Raw genomic sequence first — 24,972 nt, 5'->3', positions numbered from 1 at the left:
AAAAAGTTGCAATTACCTTTTTTTTTTTTTGTTCAGTGGTGGAAACAAGCTTCCTTACATTCATATTTAATAAAGGTGGCTTTTAAAGGGATCATTCCTTAAAAAATTTCAGAATAAAATGTAAAAATGTTCATAACATTCACAATTTCACTGCATTCTTCTATTGCATGGTACATCATATTTATAATACTTGCAATTGGTATAACTACTTTAGTTGCTCTTTTTTTGTGTTGCAGTATAAATCACCATATTTCTTATATGTAAAATATCTTTTTATTCTTTAAATTCTTTTCCTGTTTTTATTTCATTTTTAATGTATTTTTATATCTTTTATGTATCATCATGATTCTGACTTTTAATGCATTTTAAATCCAAATAGCAAAATTATCTGTTTTTACTGTTATTTCTATTCCTTATGTTCTATTTTTATTCTTCTTCTTTATGTAAAGCACTTTGAATTACCATTGTGTATGAAATGTGCTATACAAATAAAATTGCCTTGCCTTGCCTTGCCTAAAAGAGCACCTTGGACTTTCCACAGAACATTTGCTCAGAGGAAAGAAAGTCATGCAGGATTTGACCGGCCTGGGTGAGTAAAAAATGACAGAATTTCCATTTTTGGGTGAACTGTCCCTTTTAAGAAGTGAAAATTACTTGGTTCCCATAGTAGACTAAAAGCTTGAACATGTCAGGTTTTAGGACCTGTGGATTCCCTGTCCACAGAGGAGGCACTAAGACAGGGGACTTCTGGCTCTAACTACCACAGCAATCAATTTCTCAACAACCGGAGCTCATTCGGACTGGATGACAAGAGCATTCTGTTTCCCCAATTCAGGATTAAGCATTGGAGCAAAAGTGGAATATTGAAATATATAATCAAGGAATCTTCTGATTAACTTTCTGAAGTGATAGAGAGTGAAGAAGAGGAGGAGGAGAGAGGTAGGACAGTTTGATAACGCATGTATGCATATAATACTTTAGAAGTGAAGTTGTGCCCATAAATTTTGAAGTATCTGTGCCCATAAAAATAACAAAACTAATCTTGATTTTTAGTTTAACCTTAGTCCACTTTTAAGTTTTTTACTTAAACTCTGACCTGGTCTGATTACTTTAAAATTCTTGTGCATAATCTTATCTTGTTTTTATGTAAAGTTTGTATTTTTCTCTGTATTTTATACAGAAAAAATCCACAATTTTTAGATCCAAAGTGTAATTGTATGTAAGAGAGTTCATGACAATACCTATAGGATTAGCTTATAGTTCACAGTCTTCAGGGGCAACCAACTATCCCATTTGTCCCTTCTTTAGGGGGCTTAAAGGGTCTCCCTCTCTTTAAACTTCAGGATCATCAGGTTACCATTGTGATACGGGCCATAGCAGCGCTTTCAGCTGCAGCACACATGCACAAAACCTCTACTCACACATGACTCATATTACCTTCCAGTCATACACTGGTGAGGATGTAGCATCAGGTCAGACATACCTTCCATATTTTTCACATCACGAAAGACTGCACAAACTCAGTGCTTGCCTGTTTTTTAAATAATTTTTTTCTGTGTTGTACGGCAGACATGACTGTAGCCATCTCAGTTACCTACATCACTCATTACTGATTCATGAGTACCAGTCATTACAAGACATAATATGTGGAGTACAGTATACACATAGCAGCCATGAAAGACAGGCTTTGACATCAGCATTCTTGTGACGCAAGCTTTAACTTTTTGTAAGGACAGTGCAGCTTACATTCATAAATAAGGGAAAATATTTTTCCAAATTATCAAGTGCTTCTATTTTGCAGATGTTTTTTTTTTTTTTTTTTTTTTTTAAGAACTAGTGTACATGAAAAATTTAAATTCTGTCTTCATTTATTCACCCTCCCATCATTCTAAACTCTTAATAGCTTTTCTATCTTCCGTGGAATGCAAAAGGTAATTTGTAATGAATGGAGACTGGAGTTTTCTAGCTTCAAAAAAGAAAAGCACCATAAAATAATCATTAAAATATCATAAAAGTAGTCCATGTGTATGACTTCTTACATTCTAACACATTATTGACTGGTTACAATCCTCTAGACATTATTCAATGAAGGATTTGAAATTTTAGTAGTCCTTACACAAAGCGATCAAATGATCAAAATGTTTTAGTAGTGCACGAGTCATACAGTATGGACCACTTTTATAGTACTTATTTTTTTTCTTGACAGCCCTTACTTACATTATATCTTCAAAATAGTGGCCTGTAATATTCAGCTTTTGTGTTCTGCAGAGTTTGTTTAACACTGGCATTGATAGTGATTGTCATTTTTGTGTGAACTGTCCCTTTATTTACTGTATCTCTCTTAACTAACTTGCATTTCATGCTGTTTAGCCAGATGTTTATTCGGGTCATTTGCCACTAGAAAGCCAGGTTCATGGACTCTGATGTTCTCCAGACATCTGACACACTTTTAGCTTCATACTTTGAACACAACAGGTTGTCTTCTGCCCTTTAATGATGATCCAATTTCTTGTGCCATTTCTCTTTTAGAAAGAACAGCGTTTGGGTAGGAGAAGCTTATCGTCTCAAAGCCAAGTGATCTGTACTATTAACCTACTCAACAGGCTTTTTAAGGCTATCAGGCCACATACACACACGTTTTTGGAGTGAGAATAATTTAAAGGTAAATTGTTCTGCATGTGTCCAAAATACAGGTGTTACATCTTGACATAGTGAGAACCATAGAAACAGTTTGACATTTCAAGGTTGTAAACAAGAAACATGGATGTCAACTATTTTAAATTTTTGAAACGATATTAAAGGCATAGTTCGCCCAAAAATGAAAATTTGATGTTTATCTGCTTACCCCCAGCGCATCCAAGATGTAGGTGACTTTGTTTCTTCAGTAGAACACAAATGATGATTTTTAATCAGTCAAATAATGCTAATGGATGGGAACTTCTACTATAAGAGTAAATAAAACTTCCATAGACAAATCCAAATTAAACCCTGCGGCTCGTGACGACACATTGATGTCCCAAGACACGAAACGATCGGTTTGTGCAAGAAACCGAACAGTATTTATATAAATTTTTACCTCTAATACACCACTATGTCCAACTGCATTCAGCACTCGGTAAGTGAGGTCTGATCGACAACGGAAGTAATGTCTACCGCTCGTTGAAATATATCCGTTGTCAGAGCGTGATCAGACATCAGTAAGCTTCTTTTTTGGAAGAAATTAATATTTCATTTAGCAAGATGGCAATTAAGGATTAGTTCACTTTCAAATGAAAATTAGCCCAAGCTTTACTCACCCTCAAGCCATCCTAGGTGTATATGACTTTCTTCTTTCTGATGAACACAATCAGAGAAATATTATTAAACATGACACATACGAGTGGAAGTTCTTCCATCCACATCCATCCATCATAAACATATTCCACACTGCTCCAGGGGGTCAATAAAGGTCTTCTGAAGCGATGCAATGCATTTGTGTAAAAAAAAAAAAAACATATTTAACAAGTTATGAAATAAAATATCTAGCTTCTGCCATACTGCTTTCTGTATTCAACGTATGAATAAAGTGTAAAACTCTTGCAGTTCACAAAGCTTACATTAAGCTTACAAAATCTTAACTGATGCAATGCCAGTTTACACTTTCTTCGTAATTTTAATACAGAAGGCGGTCTGGCAGAAGCTAGATATTTTACTTCATAACTTGTTAAATATGGATATTTTATTAACCCTTTATTAACCCCCCGAAGCCGTGTGGAGTAACTGTTTATGATGGATGGATGTGGATGGAGACACTTTGTTCAGCTCATACTTGTGACTCCTGTTCACTGCCATTATAAAGCTTGGATGCGTCAGGATATTTATTGGAATATCTCAGATTGTGTTCATCTGAAGGAAGAGAAGTCGTATACACCTTGAGGGTGAGTAAAGCTTGGGCTAATTTTCATTTGAAAGTGAACTAATCCTTTAAATTCATCAAAAGTGACAGCAAAGACTTTACATTGTCACCAAAATTTTCTATTTCAAATAGACAATGTTCTTTTGAACTTTCTATTCAAAGAATCCTGAAAAAAAGTATCACAGTCTCCACAAAATCATTAAGCAGTGCAACTGTTTTCAACATTGATAATAATAAGACATTTTTCCTGAGCAGCAAAGCAGCATATTAGAATGATTTCTGAAGGATCACTGAAGACTGGAGTAATGATGCTAAAATTTCAGCTTTGCATCATAGAAATACAAAGTGTTTCTGTCATGAAATTCTAGATGGCACAGGATGATTGGTCCTTAACTCAAACTGCTTGCAATCACATCATTCTCTATAGGGTAAAGCTGATTGGTTCCTGCTGTATCAGTAGCCAGTAAGCTCGTTGCTCAATCTTCAAATACTTGGTTAGCGTTTACTATAGCAGTGCAGCGTGCTTTCAGAAACCCTCCACCTTCCCCAGCTCCACCTGTATAGATCTGCTACGGGTAATTTATGTATGCATGCCTTATCACCACAGACAAGCTATCACAGAGATGATGTTGTTACTTTTCAAAATTGATTAGGTTGTAAAATGAGCTTTTCAGTTTATTACATAGCCGAACTCTGTGTAGTACAGAATGAGATAAAATACTCCAAAGAGGAGTGACAATCATAATTAGCTGCGGCGTGTATGTGGACACTGTAAAATCAAAAGCTGCTTTCCAACTTCTGTCCGTATGCTTTGAAATGTTTATCTGGAACCGTCAGGTACTTTAAAATTGGCTGTAACTTTCAAATTTCAACATCTGCCAACACATACTCACAACAGGAAAGAATTCCCATTTGGCCTGAAATTCAAGAACTGAACAAAAGGAAAAACTTGACTTGCTGTCTTGCCATAGACCCTCACAAGACATCACTCTCTTTGGGATTTTAGTCCACCTGCCCTCTTTCCCACAACCGTCTGTGGCTTTTTAGAGGGGTTTATGGTGTCAGCCTTGAGGGGGTTATTGGTGATGACCCTGGGGCTTCCTCCTTTGAGTCAGGGATTACCTGAAGAATAACAAGAGAAATGGGGCGAAAAAATCCACAGCTCTGTGAAAGCAAATACCCGAGAGCGAGAGGTGATGGGGAACTGAGAGGTGATTATCGGGGCTCAGACTAAATAGGAATTAACAGCTGGATTTGCAATGTCAGAATGGTTTCAAGAGGTGTTTGAAACAAGGACAAAAGGTGCACAGAAGAGAAAAAAAAAACTTTGTTTATTGTATGATAAATTTCAAGCATGTGCTAAATGGGACTCATGTGTGTTCTTAGGAGTTTTCAGCATGGTATGAGTGTAACAGGCGAGGGTAATTTCTGTCTTTCTTCCCTTTGAAGAACAGCGACAAAGCTTTAAAGTGTCCTAACACGTGGTTTCAATTCCAAGGCACTCCAATAAATACCGCTCTAAATGTATGCCGTCAGTCCCCATACAGTCCTAAATCGGATTTTTGATGTAAACTATACAGCATATTTACCATTTCTCCTCTAAATAGTTTCCAGATATACAGGTGTGTGCCCGTGAAATATTCTCTGACACATCCTTTTATGCCGCGCTTTGTAAACTAGTGGAACATGTCGGAGGCCTTTTTCTCAGGCCTGGATCACCGCCAGCCTCGTTCGCTCTTTTCAGCCTGGCTTCAGGGAGCTGTGTGTTTAAGGACTTGAACTTCTAATTCCCCAGCAGTTTAGCTTTCAAATCTGACATAACAAGCTCTTACTGTAGTTGCTATAATTGCAATGTCATGTCTTGCTCAGTGTTAATGATGTCAGTGGAATGCACCTGTAGGGGAAGAATTATGTATGCACAATTATATCTGAAGACAACAAACAAGGCACTCCTAGTAATGGTGGGCAAATTAATACTTTTTATTACAGTAATGATGTATATATTAAAATATGGAAATTCAATGAAAAATTTTTCAATTAAAAAATGTGTATTTTAAAATGTACATTGCCACTCAAAAGTTTAGATACCATTCAAATACTCTTCAGCACAATGATAACAACAAAATACAGAAACTGTTTTAAATGTCAAACATAACTGCATTAAACACTAACAGGTCTTCTCCTTCACTAAAAAACACATAAAATAACACTTCATTTCACACATTTATTCTCCTTATCCATTCCTATGCAAAGCATACTGGGAACTAGAAATCCATTGCCTAATTTCCGAAGTTATCAAGACAATTTCATAAAGTTAAAAAGCCAATAAATGACAGACCATATTAAGTTGATATAATGATCAACATGATTATGTCAAAAAAACTCAACAAAGAATGTTTGCAACTTAAAAAGTTTGATAAAAGCAATAAATTAGAATTTTTTATTTGCAACCATGCATTTATGGTGGTAACAGGTCCACTGAATTACTTTTTAGAGTGAATGTAAAGCTGAACACTAATAGCTTCACAGTGACTTTTTTAATAACATCATATTGAAATAAACTCAACATATATAAACTTTGTTTACAGAAACTTCACAAAACAAAATAATAAATGTATGTGAAAAACAAGAAAGGAAAAATTTATGACAGGCCATTGAATTCTTAGAAAATAACGCACACCCGAGGTGGTAATGCGGCCATGACACGAAGCGGAGAATTCAACGGCCTGGAGTCAATTATTCCACTTATACTACGGTTACCACACCTCAAAACACTGTTCTGAGGTTGTATTTTAAGACATTTTTCAGGTTTTTGTCTTTAAAACCCTCTTGTGTGTGGGACTAATTTCTTACGCATCTCATCCCAAGCCTCTGTTGCTAATTCCAAAACGTCATTTCAGAACTAGTAACGGAGTCTTAAGCCTTGATAGCAGAACAATACAGTTGATACAGTTATTAACGCAGTTAGAGATAAAGATAATAAGCAAATGTGAATTAGCCTACCTGTCTCTCTCATGGCAGCAGTGTCTCTACTAGTTTATCGGTTTATCTACCTCAAGAACTGCACAGTTATTACCTCGCTGGTGAGAAATGTCATGTATCTTTTATTATTATTCCTTTATTTAACCAGGGGAAGTCATATTGAGACTACAGTCTCTTTTTCAAAGGATCCCTGGCCAAGAAAGGCTGCACTTAAAAATGTATCAGCACCCCATAAACCATACAACACCTAACAGTTGCTAAACTGTTGCTTTTAAGTTGCTAAACTATTTTACTGATTAATTTGTCAAGAGCAGCGCTGACAAAACGTTTCTGTATGAGTGTGTGACCGTAGTATACTGTATGTGTTTACGTTTGAGATAGAGAGTGTGTGAGAGAGTATGCGCTTTCAGGACACAATAAAACGTATTTTGTGGCAAAAACCATGACAATAAATTGTTGTTTTCATCCTTTTCATATTTACTATATTTATTTGCTTTGTCTGTGTCAGTGTGGGTTTTGGTTCTTTTGCAGTTGTAGGCTGTAGGACCTATTGAAATAACTGAAAACATTTGGCGAAGTGATATGGAACTGTAATGCGGTCAAGAGCCTAGAACTACTTTAGCCGTGCGTTTCCCTGAAAAAAATTGCACACCATAGAACGTTGGTCAACCAATCAGATTTGAGCATTCAACAGTCCCGTAATATAAGAAGAAATATTTAATAGAGACAATGATCAAGTGACTCTTTGTAATGTCAGATGTTCTTGCTTCAAAACAATGCTCTATTTTCAACATTCTCAAATCATACTAGAGAATGTGAGTTATATTTATGACAAACTTCATGCAGCTTGAGTGCATTAAATAAAGCGTTCACTCAAATTGTTAAAGTGTTTAAAAGTTTTTGCACTTTTGAACCACATTGTATTGGAGTATAAACATTTTTACAGTCACAAGTGTATACTGTCATGCTGCCCAACCCTCAGTCCTACTTTAAAAGTCAGTTTTGTAGTGTATACAGTAATTTGATCAGACTCTTCTTGGCAGGTAGCTGTTTAATGGTTGTAAATCAGTATTTTTATTTTTTCATTTTTACGTGGTTTAATGATTATCCCAGCTCTTAACAAGATAAGTATGGTTGTTTGTTACAGGAAGACAGTGTTTACGCCCTCTTGCACACTTCTGTAATAAAGTGTTTTTATGTGAGGGTTTTTCCTTTCATATTAACAGCTCTTACATTTCCTGCTTTAAAGGTGCTGTAAAAGATTTTATTGGATTACTAGGAATAAAATGGCCCTATTATCTGAAAAGAGTCTATGTGCATTCTATGGTGTCATCAACCAATTAAGCCGCATTTCCAAAGAAATTACCTGCTACAATTACCCCCCATACCTATAGCTAGCTGCATTTCCATAGCAATCTAAAGTACCGTGAAATGAATGCGCACAACTTTCCAGTTCCTGCTGGATTTCGTCCTCCACATACAAGCTTAATAACTGAACCTCATCGTCAGTCCATTAGTCGTATTTTTTAAACTCCATCGTTGATTCGAATAGCAAACAATAACAGGACATCCCACTGAAGAGATGTGTCTATCCCTCAAAGCTTTGCTTTCATTCCTGTTAAATATCAAAGATGGTGCTGATGTGAATAAGGCCTGTGACATCATTTCCTGCGCCTCCAGAGTGATTAGCCACATGGCGTTTAGCCCATAAGCAAAGATAGCAGATTTTAAAATCACATACCAGGGTGCATGCAGCAGCTGAGCCATTAAGATGAATGGGATTGCTAACAAATGGCTTTCTCTAGGTATTATAAACCACCTTTCATCCAGTTTGCTGACATGTCTTTGGAGAGAGGGAACGTGGTTGAAGCTAGATGACGGAAGTTAGCAAGACAGCTGAAATCGCTTACGGCACCTTTTAAGCCCTGTTTATTTTACTTGTGGAAGAATGATCTTTTCCAATGTGACAAGGATTTATTTTCGCCATCCTAACATTGGAACAAATTTCAATATTTAGAGCGGCTGAGGACAGTTGTATACATCAACCATGAAGCACAGTGTAAATCAGAACATCTGGGGAAACTGCGATGTGAAAAAAACAACAAGAGTAGGGATTCATTTGCCATAGGACCACTAACCAAGCAGCCTCGGGCTCGGGGTTTGTGGACCACAAAGCAAAGCCAGACTGTTTGATTGTGACAGATTCTCAACATCCTTGGCCCTTAATTTTTTCCAAATGTGTTTTCGCTTGTGACTTATTAATAGATATAACTTCACCGGGGCTTGATTAACACCCCATAACCCACCAAATGTGTGTGGATTTCAGCAGTGGTGTGTAATGCAGTCACTCCTACTATCCACTCTGGCGGGTTGAAATTTAGATATAATATACATTTTTCACTTTTTGGTCTTTTAAAAAGGCATCTAAAATAATGAACTAAGTGCAATGTAGTGTTGTCAAAAATTTTTGATTTTTCTATACAGAAATATCTGAAACACTTTCAATATTTATTTTCCGCAGTATATATACAAGCTGTGCTTTCTCGCTCTCTCATCTCTCCGACAGCGAGTTGACACAAAAACCCTCCTCCCGATCATCGCGTAAACGATTGGCCCTCTGGCTTGTCAATCACTGCCATGCGTTCCTTGTGAGAGACGTACGCGGCTGCGCGCTCCAGTAACTTTCCACACTCCACAGGCGCCGCATGCAATGTTTTTGTCAGGAGACAGGAGTAACAACTGCAGATTATGAGTTACCTGCGGTGAGTCCGACATAATGAATCCACTAACACGACACAGCGAATGCCGGTGGTAAACACTCGTGTTCCAATACTCGTGCACGAGTTTTGGGAGGCATTCCTTTGAAATGAGCTGTGAAGGAGGGGGGTTGTTCTTACGCATGCGCTCATTTAAAAAACTCAGTAACAGTCTTTGGTTTCTCAGTCGATGAAAAAATCCTCTCTATCACCTTTAAGTAAACAGTTGAGAAAGAAAACGCATGTGTAACAGTAGAATGGATCCGTGCGTCAGGTCTTAAAGTGACAGCAGCCTAATATATATATGAAAATATAAATAAAATAAAAATATGAATACAAATATTATTTTCTACTATATAGTAGACGTAGCAGCAGTATATTTCTCGCTTGAATAAAAGGCAAAACATCTATAACATAATAAAATATTTTCAAATATATATTATTGGAACCATTACCATAGTCCAAAATGATGTGGTCTTACAGAGTTTGACAGCTAAGAGATAATACAGAGATGTTGTTTAGTTCACATGCAGTGGAATTGGCTGCCAAGACCAGTAATGTTGTCTGTTTCTATGGTATATCACTAGTGTATCCGTACACAAGTCTGAGGCCAAATCTCACAAATCCCTAAGACCAAAGGTATCAAGTCTGCATTCCAAAATAGTTGCTCTTCTTCACCCATGATAATTACTCTACAGAAACATCATGCACAAGTGCAGTCCGTCTGTACCCTGTCACGGTAGATACCAAACATGGTTTAAAGCGAGTGATGAGACTGTCCAGGTGAAACCCGTGAGCTGCAGCAGTTTCTTTAAATACTTTTCGTGTCTGTGTTCTCCAGCCATAGAGAGAGCTGTTTTCGTGACTGCAAGGGTTAGAATGTCCAAGTGTTTATTTCAGGACCATTAACAATTCATACCTGTTTCTGTTTCTGAAGTCATTTAGCTCTTTTACTGGCATCCAGAGCCTTATTCAGACTTGCTTGTAAAGTCGCTCCTAACCTGCCAAAAGTTTTGAAACAATGTAAATACTGTATGTCTTTTGTCCTGGCAAAGGTCTTCTGTGTTTTCAAAGACGAGACACTGAACTATTGGGGCTAAAGCATTCAGAGGAATTTAAATGATAGTATTTTGCATGGCTTTAACAGATGGAAAAGCCTGAAATTTGTAATGTGTACACCAACAGGAACATTGTACATTAATAAATTATACCTTACTTAGGTCCTGTATATGTTCACACTGGTTAAAATAAGGCCTTGAAATAATGTGCAGAGCCCTATTTGGCTTTAAATCCGCTACTCTACGGGAAATATTTCAGCTTATTCTTAAACCTACCAAGACCTCCTGGTTCTGGTCAAAAGATCCAGCACATCTGTTTTAGATTGAAATAGCCTGACAGAAGCGGTCAGATTTAGGTATCTTTGTCTCCATGCCTGCGATTTCCCCGCAGTTACTCAATACCAGTAATTCAGTAATTGGCGAGCTTACACCTCTACACAGAGAAACAGGAAGGGTGTTGAAAAATAGGACAGCTGACAGTTGGTCTAAATTGCCTGCTATTATGCTTTTTTAAGACAGCTTCCGCAAAATAACGTCCAGAGGGCAAACGAGACAAAATCTCGGCCTCTGGATTCCAAGCAAGCCAGAGCTAGCAGTCAGCACGTAAACAGAAGCATTTGCTTGGCCTGGAGCATCAATTCAGTGCATTTATTCTTTTGTTCAACTTTCTCAATTATATTTGTGGGTTAAGTAGCTGACTGTCAGTTTGTGCAAGCAAATTTACTAAAACAACATGATTTATAAGACTTAAGACATTTGAAGTATTTGAATGGATTCCCAGACCAAAGCATTTCCTAGTGTTTTCTACATGATTCCTTATGGGGTAAATCCTTGTTCTATTCCGTATTATTGGTGGCTTCCTACAAACCATTTGATTAAGCTATGCCCACATAATGACATGATGCATGATAATTTATTTCAGGTGTGAAATAGTATCTGATGGAATTTAAATTGTAAAAAATAATAATGTTAAATTAAAAAAAAAAAATTCTTAATGCTTTAAAAAATATTTTAAAAACATGTGAAGTTATCGTGAATGTAAAAAAATATTTTTTGGAGATTATTAGAGTACATTTTACAAGAAAATACTACTGTCAGTCTTTCTACTTCAAAATTTCAAAATGTGTTACATGCCGTTTCTATGTTTCTACTCAAATTTGAGAATTTATAACTCAGATTTCACAAATTTCTCAGATTTCAAGTTTCTTAAATGGTAAAAAAAAATTGTTAAATGAAAAATAGAAATTTATAAAATATATAATGTAATATATAAACACACACCACAAATATTTTTTTCTGAAACCTAAGTAGCCTATATTTATTTATAAAAATATGTTTTGTTTTTAAAAATAACATTTTAATTAAATTATAACCATCCTGCATGAGAATTTGTCTAAGGTTAAGTATCTGATGGAGAGAAACATCTGGATACTGTGGTAACGGAAATCTAAACAACAAAAATAATGTTCCCACTTCCTTAAAAAGTCCTTTAAATTGTTTCTTTTCATGTATTTATGTTTTCCTTTTGCATGTTGCAGGCAAATAAATTCAGAAATTCACATTCATAATATGCCTTATACACATAACCAACTTAGTGTCATTCCCATCAGGGTCACGGCACCAAATGTAACCGGTCCTGCTCAACCTGCTCAGAGCGGGATTCGAACCGGGGTCTCCGGCATGGGAGGTGGGTGCGCTAACAAGGACTTAAACACATACTTTATAAAATATACTTTTTTAGATGTCACTAAGATGTTTCTCAAATATAGTCCCTATGCAGTATGTGATTTCGAACACAGTCAGTGATGTTATTTTTGCCGATTTAGCCCTTGTGATTTAACATAGTGAAATGGTTTTGGATAAATTTTCATTTAGAAAATCCAAATTGTTCACAGTGTGAGGGTCCGTTCATATTAAAGGTACAATTTGTGATATTTTTTTCCGCTAGAGGTCGCTAGAAGCCTATTCAAAACAAAGGCGTAGTTTGATGACGCCCAGTTTTAGAGCGGAAACTTGGGACATGTGGTCTCCATCTCAACGGACGGTGCAAAAGAAAGGGATTGGAGTCTGGAAGAACTCATGTTCGTGGATGCGATTATTAATGTTACTGTAGTATGAAGCAGAGCAGGACCGAGTGTTGCGGGAGCTGAACGAGGCCGCTGGAGCGATTGATCAACACACGCCTCACGAGCAGCAGGACTTTTATTATGACACAGTCACCGGCGTCGCTTCCGCTTTTCCAGTTTACGGGAGCTGTCCTTGTCGACAGAACCAGCAGCAGATGGTAAACAGTAATTATGTTCCATAAATAAGTAACACAATCCACCATAAAACGTGCAAGAAGTAAATAAGGAACTGCTTGAAGCAAGCTACTGGTTTGCTGGACGCTAGACACTACTTTCGCATTTGTCCACAACACTGTTGTCATGTGGTTTCTACGTCAGTAAAGGCGGTAACAAAGGGAACTGACGTCATTGACAGGCGACGTGTCACTGTTTAGAATGGGAATTTTCTCATGATTTACAAGTAGTTGAAAACATTAGAGATATTGTTTGTAATCAGCTGGACAAAATATATAACACTAGCCTAGTGGTTTTTGGATATTTTACTGCAAAAATTTTACATATTGTACCTTTAAGATTCATAACTATAATGATAACTTAGTCTCCACACCAATGCATTATATTGTTCTGTTTATTCCAAGGGCACCCTGCAGTTTTGTCGCCTGCTGCTTTAAAGGTGCTGTATTTAATTTTTCGTAATTTTTTTGTACAAAAATACCATAATATTTTTGCAGAGATTTAGGAAACATGCTAAGTTTACTTGTTTCTCCAAAAATCAAAGCTCAGTCAGTTATTTTACTTTGAAATTTGTGTTCCGTGTCAGAGCGTCTGATTTTGTTTTGGTCTGTTTGATCCCGCCCACTGCCAATTTACCCAATAGTATTGCGGCACCCCTGGTTGCCAGTTGGCAAAAAAACAACGTACTGCAGCCAGCAAAACAAATTAAGTCAGAGATCGCCGATTCTATCCAACCCCCCAAAAAAGCCTCAGCATCCATCTAAAAGCTCTCTGTCCAAAGGCTGTTTTAAACATGGAACAATAAACTCGTCGACTTCCTTTGTCATTTGCGCTCATTCCTGTTGCGTGTCATCAATCCGGCAACCCTTGTGAGCGTCGAGTCTGAGAAGGAGGGGCAGGAGAAACAACCCTCCAATATTTTTTTTAATTTGGACTGCAGTACCCATTTCAACCACTAGCCACAACCACAATATTACATACTGCACCTTTAAATGCTCAAGCTCTTTAAAGCATGATGGATTCTGATTGGCTGTCGTTCATCAGCTGTTTAAAAATCATTCTGAAATTGATTCCAACGATTTTGTATCTCTGTACTGTTATCGTTATAGTTGTGGTGTGGACTCTGCTATTCGTTTATATTTACAATGATATTTAGAACTATATCTTTATCATTTATCATTCTTGGTGTGAACCGGCCTTTATATTGGCAAACTTGGCAATAACGTCTTGTTTGTCCCATGTGCATTAATTCAACATTTGAGCATAGTTGTAGTTTTGTGTTAAGTACGCCTCTCTACTGTATTAAAAAGTCACTCAGTATTTGTTGCTTAGATGTGGCTTCTATGCAGAGCAAAAATCAACAAATGTAGCCATAACTCATAACACAGCGAGGGCCCCCGCACAGGATTGTCCCATACGCCAGTGCTTCCATTGTTGTCCAAGTAAGTGATGTAACTTCTGTTTCTCATTGACGGAATTTGTTGAGATTTTTAAATTACACAGCTGGTGGTTTGGATAAGTACAGAAGAGATCTGGCTTTACAGTTGGGAGATGTGAGTAATATTTTACATTGATGTCTTCACATTTCAGCATGGCTTTTTCTCTTGTGGGAAAAGTCAACCTGTTTTCTTTAGTCTGAAAACAAAGTAGAGTCTCAGCTGTGTTTTTGAAAGGAAACATCAAAAGATTCTCATTATGTGACCATTGATGCTTTTGAAATGTTTACTGTTCACCCACATGTTACTTTTATACACACTGAAAACATATCTGCTAATTCAACAGCCATTAATAAGTGAACATTTTTATAGATGTCATTTGCTACTGAATATCTGTTCTGTGCTGTTTTGACATTGTTTATACTTTTATATACATATTGCATTTTTCTTTGGAATTGCTTTTAGTTTAATTTTTAACCTTAACTGGGGATTAACAGTGTGGATATCCTGATGGCTTGAGGGACTTCAGGCCAGTGCTGCTACACTATATCTTCATTATGGAAAAAAAAGGCAGTAAAAATATGGCACAATATGCTGTAAATATAAATTAATTTTTCTAAATGGCTTTTTCACAGGTGTTTTACCTATCTGTGAACTTAACTGATAATGTCATGGCAGAAAATTAGCTGCACCTTTTCCATTTTTCTTTAAACAGTGTTGTTGCAAATTAACATGTCGCCACAGTAAACTTTATCTAGTTGGCTGACATAGATTGGGTTCTGTGGAAATGATTTGTGATAGTCTTGGAAGCATCATTTAGCATGGGTAGAAAGTTATAAACAAATGAGTAATTTTTGGAATGTATGTCCTCATTTTCCAGTAAAAATCCATTTATAAATTACAGCTATGATGAAGTTACATTATTACAGCCAGTGTTGCAATATAATTTTCATTATATATAAATTATAGGTGAATTCAGGTTGATTGGGACACTTTTCCCCAGTCATTCTCAGTGGCAAAAACTTTCACCTGAATTCACCTAATATGAATTCCAGTATATAATATAAAAATAAAATATTATAAATATGTGTATTTTTTAATTTTTAAGATTTTTTTTTAATATTCAATAAAAAATATAAATGTATTTTTTAATTAATATATATATATATATATAGAGAGAGAGAGAGAGAGAGAGAGAGAGAGAGAGAGAATATAATGAATATATAATGAATTTTCAGCATCATTACTCCAGTCTTCAGTGTCACATGATCCATCAGAAAACATTCTTATATGCTAATTTTCTGCTCAAGAAACATTTCTGATTATTTTCCAAGTTGAAAATGTTGAAAAAAAATCTAAATGTTGATCTCCCTGCTAGAGAAAGAAACTAAATTTTGAGCATACAAACACATTTTGACCTGACTAAACTTTAACTGCCATATCTGTTCATCACTGCAAAGAGAACAAATGTAACAGTTTTAGGCGGTCCTGGGAGAGTCTCGAGCAACTGTCTGATACAATAGCCTGAACCCTACACTGGGTGCCACACACATATACCCTCTGGCTACTCACTCTGATGTTCTGTGTTCTGCTCTGATGAGCCTGTCCACACAGGAAGAGCAGGTGGTTCATCTTGATCATGTTGATCTACTGGGTGGCTGTTTCCAGAAGACTAGAGGCATTAGTGTGTGTACTTCAGGTCTTTTTAACTGAATAAAAACTTATTTTATAGCTTATGCTATTCAGTTTTTTCCATTACATTCTTTTCATCCTTTTCATATATATATATATTTATCATAAAATACAATTAGGTGGTAATTATGAATGTATTCCGTCCAGGAATTTCTATTATGATAAATGTTTCTGTTTCATTGATGTTACACTTGGGCACCATGGGCCTCAATGGCCAACTGATGAGGTTTACCTCACTCCCATCCGGGTCACGGCACCAATGTAACCAGCGTTTCCAGTATGGCAGGCGAGCTAACAAGGTCGCTAAAGACCACAGTCTCTAGCGCGCCTCTTGAGGCCAAGGGAGTGAGGTTTCTCACACAGCTCTTACGAGCTGGACTTCGTTACACTCACCCTCCTAAAACTCACTCCCATCCGGGTCATGGCACCAAATGTAACTGGTCCTGCTCGACCCATTCTGGGGTGTGTTTCCCATACAACGACATAACTCACTGCTTCACTACAATAGTACAATGCATCGTTGAACAAATCAATTAGTTACTAGTTACTGTTTACTAAAACCACGTTGGTGAATAATGTGACGCAGGTGGTGGAGTAATTACTTCTTTAAATGATTCTGTTTGAGATCGAATGGACATGGCATCTGAGGACTAATTCTCATTTTTCTCAGTTATTTTGCTTAATTTCCAGATTCAATCATAAGCTTGTTCTAAGGTACCAGAGCACGTACGCACATGTGGACTCTTCAAAAACGGTGCTTAAAATCTCTTGACAAACTAAAATATATATATATATATATTTAAAATAAGAATAAGATATACATTGTACTTAATGTCAGATTGCTTATTTTGCTCAAGATAAGATTTATTAAGTCCACATGTCATGAAAAACAAGAAACTACTACTACTTCTAACCACAGCTCGAGAGCCATCGTTCCAACCACATAAGTTTGTAATGCAGTTTGCGAATGTTCATTTGAACTATGGTTTCAGGAAACACCAAATCGAAGAACTATGTTGGCACTTGCAATATTAGTTGGCTAACGATGGTTTTGGGAAACACACCCCTGAGGGGGATTCAAACAGGCGTCTCCTCATTCCCATCCGGGTCACGGCACCAAATGTAACCTGTCCTGCTCGACCCGCTTGTGCGCCTCTTGGGGCCAGGGGAGTGAGGTTTACATGCACAGCTCTTACTAGGTGGCCTCTGTTACACTAGGATATGCTGGGTAGTTGATTGATCTCAATCTTTTTCAGTGTAAGTATATGAGATGGTTTCATCTAGACCTTTATAATAGCACAACTCTCATCAAGCTGCATGATATCATTTATGTCTGTATGGTGTTACTCACCATAGTTTAATACTTGGGGTTAGGGGTTTGATCATGTTTCACATGGAAGTCATACATGTATGTTTATGTTTAATGAAAAGAGATCTGGATATCTTTGTGTAATTGCTAACAGCATGTGAATGTGAAGGTACGATAATGTCCAGTACTATAAGCAGAGCTGATTATATTTCCCCATCTGGATTCATCATCATCTGTTGCCAGTAATATCAGCGATAAGTCTTTCACACCATCTCATAACAGAGATCATCCAGCCAGCCATCTGGGTGTGTGTATGTGAGTGTTTTTGTGTGCATTATATCCTTGGTTGGTTTTATTAACAATCATAAATTTGTCAGTGAAACATTGATAAACGATGATGGTGGCATCATAATTTTTATATGCTGTCTGACCAGCGTTGTCATTTTGTGCAAGCAATGTACTGCCTTTAAATAAATGTTCTTTATATCCTAACATATTTCCTTCTGCAACTATACAACTCATTATACAAATAGTGCCATAAGATTTATGGTTTCCTTCTGGCAGGTGATAAAACAAGTGGAGAATCTTATAGTTACATAGAAGCTAGCGCCCAAGCCATATCTAGAAACCAGGAAATAATAGAGACTAGGGTAAAAGCCCACAAAATGTATGTATATATATTATATATATATTATATATGTATGTATATATATATATATATATATATATATATATATATATATATATATATATATATATATATAATGTAATGTTATGTATTCAATAAAACTGTAAAAAGGGAATTAAATTGTAATAATATTGTAAAATGAAAAATAAGTATATATATATATATATATATATATATATATATATATATATATATATATATATATATATATATATATATATATATATATATATATATATATATATATATATATATATATATATATATATATATATATAAAATTAATTTTAAATTCATTTTTAATGAATTACACATTTGTAATTGCGAAATATATAAAATAATAAAATATATATGTATATATATATATATATGTAATATTATTCTTTTTTAATAAATTTGTAAAAAATTATTAATTTGTAATAAAAAAGTAAAATATTTTAAAAACAGTAAATATGTTATTGTAAAATATTTTACTTAATTTGTAATAAAAAAGTAAATATATATAAAATTAATAAATATATTACATATATATATATATATATATATATATATATATATATATATATATATATATATATATATATATATATATATATATTATATATTTATTTTTAATTCATTTTACATTTTTATCACGTACACATTTTTTAAAGATATTTTACAGCGTAAGTCAGAGTTAATTTGTCTGTGACTGTAATGTGAACGTATGTTTTTCACCTGGATATTTTTCATGCTTTGAAGATAAGTTTCATCTGACTAGCTTCTTTTTTGCAGGATGGTCCGAACATGCCCGCCGTTTCACCTCATCCTAAACCATGATGATTCTCATTTTATGTAATATTATGTGACAGCTTCTAGTGTAGAATCCAGCACAGGTCTTCAGTGTGCACTAAAGCAGATGCTGTCTGTGCATGGACTACTAGTCCACAGGCCCACGGCCAGCACAAAGCCATGCTTCATCCTTGAGCTCTGCCACACATGAGTGCTTAGAGAAAGCTGCCCTCCAGGCGCTGGAATTCATAGCCCTGTGAAGGCTGGAGATAAGGCCCATGCGTATGTGCGCTTTGGAAAGGGCTCACGTTACATGCTGAAACTTATGCCACCCAGGAACTGTTACCATATGAAAGCAGACTGTTTTGAAAGGAGAGTACCGCTTGGCTCGGCTCTTTGTGTCAGCGTGATAACAGCGGCTATGCCAGACGGAACGTGTTAAATTGTCTTTATCACAGCTAATGAGTTTGAGGTCAGTGGCAGAGGATTTCTTAGACCACCTCCGCATGCCACACAGAAAGGCTGTGTGATCCAAAGCAATTTACTGGAGGTTTGTGTATGTTGTGGCAGTCAGATGGTTTGGGTGTGGGGTGTTAGTTGATGTGTGTCACATTTGGGTTTTTGGTCTGTCTTGTTTGTCTGCGTGTGTCACGCTTGAACAGTAATTTGACAGTGATTACTACACCACTCACAGAAGATGTTTTCATTGACTGAAGCTTGGCCTATGATGTCTGAAATGTGCATCTGTCTCCCGACATTTCACCAGTGGAAGGAATGTATTTGGACGGATGAGGTGTTTCTCCCTGTAGGAAAGAAATAAGTCATTGGAGATCTCTTTAATGTGAGAAATGTTTCTGCTTGAAAGCCGTGAGACGTCATTGAGAGTAATTTTAGATTTTTGTCCTCAGAAAAAAGGCCTAATCTTAAAAGCGATGAACTGGTGAATCATTTTTGTAAAATGAACCGATTCACTGGAATTAATCGGGCTTTCCAATGCGGCATGAGTGGTATGTATACGGTAAATGGTAATTATATAAAATTATAGCTTGCTTCATACTTTTTCTACCTCTTTGCAGAGGAGCTGGAAGCAGAAGATGCCACGCTGGTCGATACATGTACCATGAGGAGCACAGGAGATCTACGCTAAAGACAGACAGGAGAAAACAGTTCACCTGGATACATTTCACAGGTAAACACATTTTTTTCCCCCTTATTAGAAGATTACTTGTATAAAGTAAAAAAGTCGTGTCCATAAAAGAAAAGCTATGCAGTTTACAGAGGTTCATTCAGGCTGTGCTGATAAACATGTATGTGGGATTTCTACTGCTTGAATAGCTGTTGAAGTCAATTTGCGAAAGAACTGTGATATATATACACAAATATTCTCTTAATAGCAATATAATACTACATACTATGATATATGATATATGATATATGATATATATATATTAATGTTAAAATATTTTGTTTATCAGCTACATTTTATATATATATATATATATATATATATATATATATATATATTTATACAACAGTTCTGTCTGGTTCTCGAATCTGATTGGCTGATAGCCATGCGATATTTCAGTGATAACAGCACTCCTACTGCCTTTTCACCGTTTGTATCACTCCGCTTGAAGTGACCGTCATGGCGGCCGATCAAATCAACCGTAATTTTTACAAATACTACTTCTTGTACCACGAACTGTATTTTTAATAGTTTTTTAGGCGAGAATGTAGTTGTTTAGACCTGAAATATGTGACTCATATTTAATAACAGCGCCTATTTTACAATTTGTTTTGACGTTTTCGGAGATGCGAGCTTGAGTGCGTCAGCGGCCGTTCAGTGATTCTGTAACCGCCGAGAATAGCTTCATCTCGGCCAGTGCCTCCGGGATTTGCCGCTGGCTCTTATAGTGGTTAAACATGAGACATAATTCAATTTACATAGAACGGGCAATCTTTGGTCTTATTAATCTATTATTTGTTCCAGAGCAAGTCGAATTGTGCTATATTAAATTTGATAATAATAAACGTTACGTTACATCCTTATGTAGCATATTGGCTACAACTAGACGGGACATATCAGACTCTTCTCCGCTCTTTAAATACGTAAAACATTAAACTTTATACTAATATGTTTTTTTGAGTAAAGAAAACGCTTTACAATTTTTTTTTCAAACATCAGATCTTTATTTACCTTTGCATTGCACAGAGGAGATGTCCAAACTGCATGCGCACTTCATTCAGGAGGTGAGGCGGATTAATGAGGCTTGATTGACAGTTTGAGGATCCAATGGAGTTGGGAGGTTTTGTCACAAGCTCTTTAAAATCCTTTTCATTCGTTAAATATTTGTAAAACCCACATACAAGCATAAATGGTGACCTATTTTTTTTTTTTTTTTAATAACTAGTGCTTTTTGTTTGACTGAACTGTAGAATTGTGCTTATTTGTTGTTCAATAAATATTATTTTATATAAATATGTCCATTAAGTAATATGGATTGAGTGAACATTACATTAATACGCCATTAGATGGCGGCAACACTGAGTCAGTGAAGCACAAGAGACTTTTAACTTGAAAGGAACTTTTGCAAAAGGAAGTTGTTTTAGCGCTGTGGTGTAATCTAATGGATGCTATGGAAAATTCCCAAAGCTGTAAAAAAAGATCGCTTTCCTCAGCGGACATTCAAACGGACTTGTATAAAGGATATAATATTATGGACATCGACTTGAAGAATGAATGTAATGCAATATACCAGACAGGTAATAGCCTACTCTCTCTCTCTCTCTAATACTGTAGAAAATTCAATGTGTTTCAATGAAGCGACTAGTTCTAAAGTGACGTTTTAGAGTTAGCAACGGAGGCTTGGTCCAACTGTCAAATTGAGATTTGAATCCGTGGCGGAAGGAAGTAGTGCTGCACAAAAGAGGGTTTTAAAGACACTCAGTTGTTGTTCTTATTTATTTACACACTCGTGCCGTCGAACTGTTGTATAAACGCAATATCACACGAGTAGCCGTGCGATATGGCTGTATATCTATACAGCCATATTGCACGGCTACTCGTGTGATATTGCTCATATATATAAAATGTACACTCTAAAAAATGCTGGGTTAAAAACAACCCAAGTTGGGTTGAAAATGGACAAACCCAGCAGTTGGGTTAAATGTTTACCCTACCTGCTGGGTTGTTTTATTTAAACCTACTATTGTTTAAAAATTACTGTATTGCTTAATTAAAATTCAAGTATGTTGGAAATTAACATTTATTAATGTTCAATTAATAATTATTAAACAATAAACATTTATTAAATTGCTTATTAATAAATTTACACTAAATTTATATTAATAAAATATTAAAGCTTATTAATAAACATTCACCTTTTGTCTATTATTGTTGCTTCTAATTGCATCTGGTTTTTAATTTCCCAACTATTTTGGGTTCATTTTAAGCTAGCCATATAGCAATTTTTAAAACATTAGTTTAAAACAACCCATCAAACATTTAACCCAACCGCTTGTCCATTTTCAACCCAACTTGGGTTGTTTTTAACCCAGCATTTTTTAGAGTGTATATACACAATAAACAGTAAATGTTTCTCTATGCTGTTACAAAAGTACTAAACATTACCCATCTATTCTATTGTAGATTATGTTTTGATGCCTTTATTCTGAACCATTTTTCAATTAAAAAAAAGAACAAAATGGTGTAGATATGCCTAAGTTCTGTCATGAAACTCTAAATGGCGCAGACTGATGGGTCCTTAATGCAAACTGATGATATTCACAGCATAAAAGGGTTAGTTCACCCAAAAATGAAAATAATGTCATTAATTACTCACCCTCATGTCATTCTACACCCATAAGACCTTCATTTCATCTATCAATTAAGATATGAAATCCAATGGCTCAGTGAGGCCGCATTGCCAGCCAGTTAATTTACACTTTCAGTGCCCAGAAAGGTACTAAGAACATATTTAAAACAGTTCATGTGACTAACCTTAGTGTTATGAAGCAACGAGAATACTTTGTGTGCACCAAAAAAACAAAATAACAACTTTTCAACAATATCGAGTGATGGCCGATATCAAAACACTGTTTCAAATCTTTTGTTTCAAATCAGTGGTTCGGATCACATGTCAAACTGCTGAAATCACATGACTTTGGCACTCCAAACCACTGATTTCTCTTAAATCCTCCACCTTCCCTAGCACCACCTGTATAAATCTGCTATGGGTAATTTATATAGCAGAAGTATGTCTGAAGCCCAGAGTTTACTTTACTTTTTATGCGAGGGTCAGCATACAGTGCGACGTGAATTTCGTCATCAGAAAAGTACGCATGTACTGGAACCGCCTTATTTTTGTAATTAGTTTATCCACAAGGTGGCAACCGTGCCCTGGGGGCATCGATTCACAAGGTAGTCAAAGAAAACCTGCATAAACAGAACAGACTGGAACGCATGCAAGCTACAGCGGCGATGGAAGCCTACATAGACGAGAGATAGTGCGAAGAGGTTAGAAAATACCCTCAACTCTAGCATGAAAGAATACAAAGATTTTTACATCGGTTGTAACTCGTGGCGTAAGATTGCTCAAAACTGTGCATGTGTCAAACGGTTGTGTATGCGTACGACTGAAATGAAGTATACTTTGCAAGGCTATGCATTAGACTGTGCGCGTACACTAGCGTACTCGTAAAAAAAACGAATATACCCAGGGCTTTACATGCTCACAGCAGTCTATTGCCAAGTTCCTGTACTTAATCTTCAGCAATTGCAGCATAGCAGATCTATTCCGCGAAGACCACCTACATTAACATTGTCATATCCAAAATATTCAGAGAGTTGTCATGACAGAACTACAAATAGTTCAGCCATCTTAGTATTTATCTACCATTCTTTAGCTGTCATGATACAATTACTGAATACCTATATCAGTCAAAGCATCTGTGCATCACTATGCAGAAGAACATCTGAAGAAATTTGGCATCATATTTGTTTGTATGCTACCGCTATTCTGTGTGATCAAATCTAACATTAATCTGTGCTGTACTCAGGTCACATTGAGCCCATGCGGTGGTCCATGCTAGCCCTGCTGCTCTTGTCCTGCAGCCAGATGTTTGCCCAGCGCCCAGGTGACATCTGCTTACAGAACGACGACCGCGGACAGGATGTCTCAGCCATCCCTGTGCCGACCGTGGATCCTAAACTCTTCAACAAGAGACGGTACCGCTCACCCCGCGTACTTTTCAGCGAACACCCTCCTGACTCAGAGCCCGCTGGGCACCAGACGAGGAGCAGAACAAAGAGGAAAGCAGGACCACCTCAACACCGTGGAGTTTACTCCGTCTGTGAGAGCGTTAGCACTTGGGAGGGAAACAAAACCAAAGCTACAGACATCTCAGGCAACGAGGTCACCGTCTTGCCTGACGTAATCATCAACAACTCCAAGAAAAAGCAGTACTTTTTTGAGACGACCTGCAGCAGCGGGCGGACCGGAGGTTCTGGATGTTTGGGAATCGATGCGCGCCATTGGAACTCATATTGTACCAATTCGCACACGTTCGTGCGAGCGCTGACTTCATTCAAGAACCTGGTGGCGTGGAGACTCATAAGGATCAATGTAGCTTGTGTGTGTGTGCTGAGCCGAAAGTCTTGGAGACAATGACAAGCTGGCTGCTTTTGAATACACCAGCAACAGCCTTATGATATCAAACTTGATATTCCAAATGTGATGGTGGACATTTTCCTTGTGCAAACCATTAATGACAACTTGTGACATAAAACATGCTGTCTAAGGAAGAGAGATATGATGTGATTTTGTCATATGACTCTACAATGGACTTCAGAGTTTGTTTTTTCAGTTCTTTTTAAGCATTTCTGTCTTTTTATTAAAATAATTGTTTTCTTTTGCAGCAGTATGAGAACATGTACATACATGGTTGTGTGTGGTAATTGTTATTTATTAAACTACTGCAGCATTATTGTCCAGTTTACTGTGGGTCCTCAGTGTGCGTATTAGGAAACGGGTCATTTTTAAAGGAACATTCTGGGTGAAATACAACTTAAAATTAAAGCTATCAT

At 36.4% G+C, this 24,972-nt stretch overlaps 1 protein-coding gene across 4 annotated transcripts; it reads left to right on the top strand.

Annotated features, from left to right (window-relative positions):
* Positions 1 to 575: 575 nt before the first annotated feature.
* On the top strand, positions 576 to 24,696 carry ngfb (nerve growth factor b (beta polypeptide)). 4 transcript variants are annotated; one of them, XM_067374399.1, is made up of 4 exons: positions 801 to 939; positions 2,530 to 2,662; positions 19,964 to 20,076; positions 23,946 to 24,696. In XM_067374399.1, exons 3-4 carry the CDS (start codon positions 20,001 to 20,003, stop codon positions 24,554 to 24,556), a joined length of 687 nt encoding a protein of 228 aa, XP_067230500.1. In that variant the 5' UTR covers positions 801 to 939; positions 2,530 to 2,662; positions 19,964 to 20,000; the 3' UTR covers positions 24,557 to 24,696. The 4 variants fall into 4 exon arrangements, with proteins under 4 accessions (XP_067230502.1, XP_067230500.1, XP_067230501.1 ...); XM_067374401.1 differs by lacking the exons at positions 801 to 939; positions 2,530 to 2,662 and adding an exon at positions 576 to 589; XM_067374400.1 differs by lacking the exon at positions 2,530 to 2,662.
* The last annotated feature ends 276 nt before the right edge of the window (positions 24,697 to 24,972 follow it).

Source organism: Chanodichthys erythropterus, chromosome 21, assembly GCF_024489055.1.
Source record: "Chanodichthys erythropterus isolate Z2021 chromosome 21, ASM2448905v1, whole genome shotgun sequence".
NCBI lineage: Eukaryota > Metazoa > Chordata > Actinopteri > Cypriniformes > Xenocyprididae > Chanodichthys > Chanodichthys erythropterus.
Note: the sequence above shows the minus strand (reverse complement) of the source record. Positions and strands in the feature narration are given on the sequence as shown.

What these genes read in the sequence shown, in the direction of transcription:
- ngfb (XM_067374401.1), top strand. Translation starts at nt 20,001, where the DNA reads ATGTACCATGAGGAGCACAGGAGATCTACGCTAAAGACAGACAGGAGA. An exon ending in CACCTGGATACATTTCACAG is followed by an intron (nt 20,077 to 23,945) that starts GTAAACACATTT and finishes TGCTGTACTCAG; the next exon opens with GTCACATTGAGCCCATGCGG.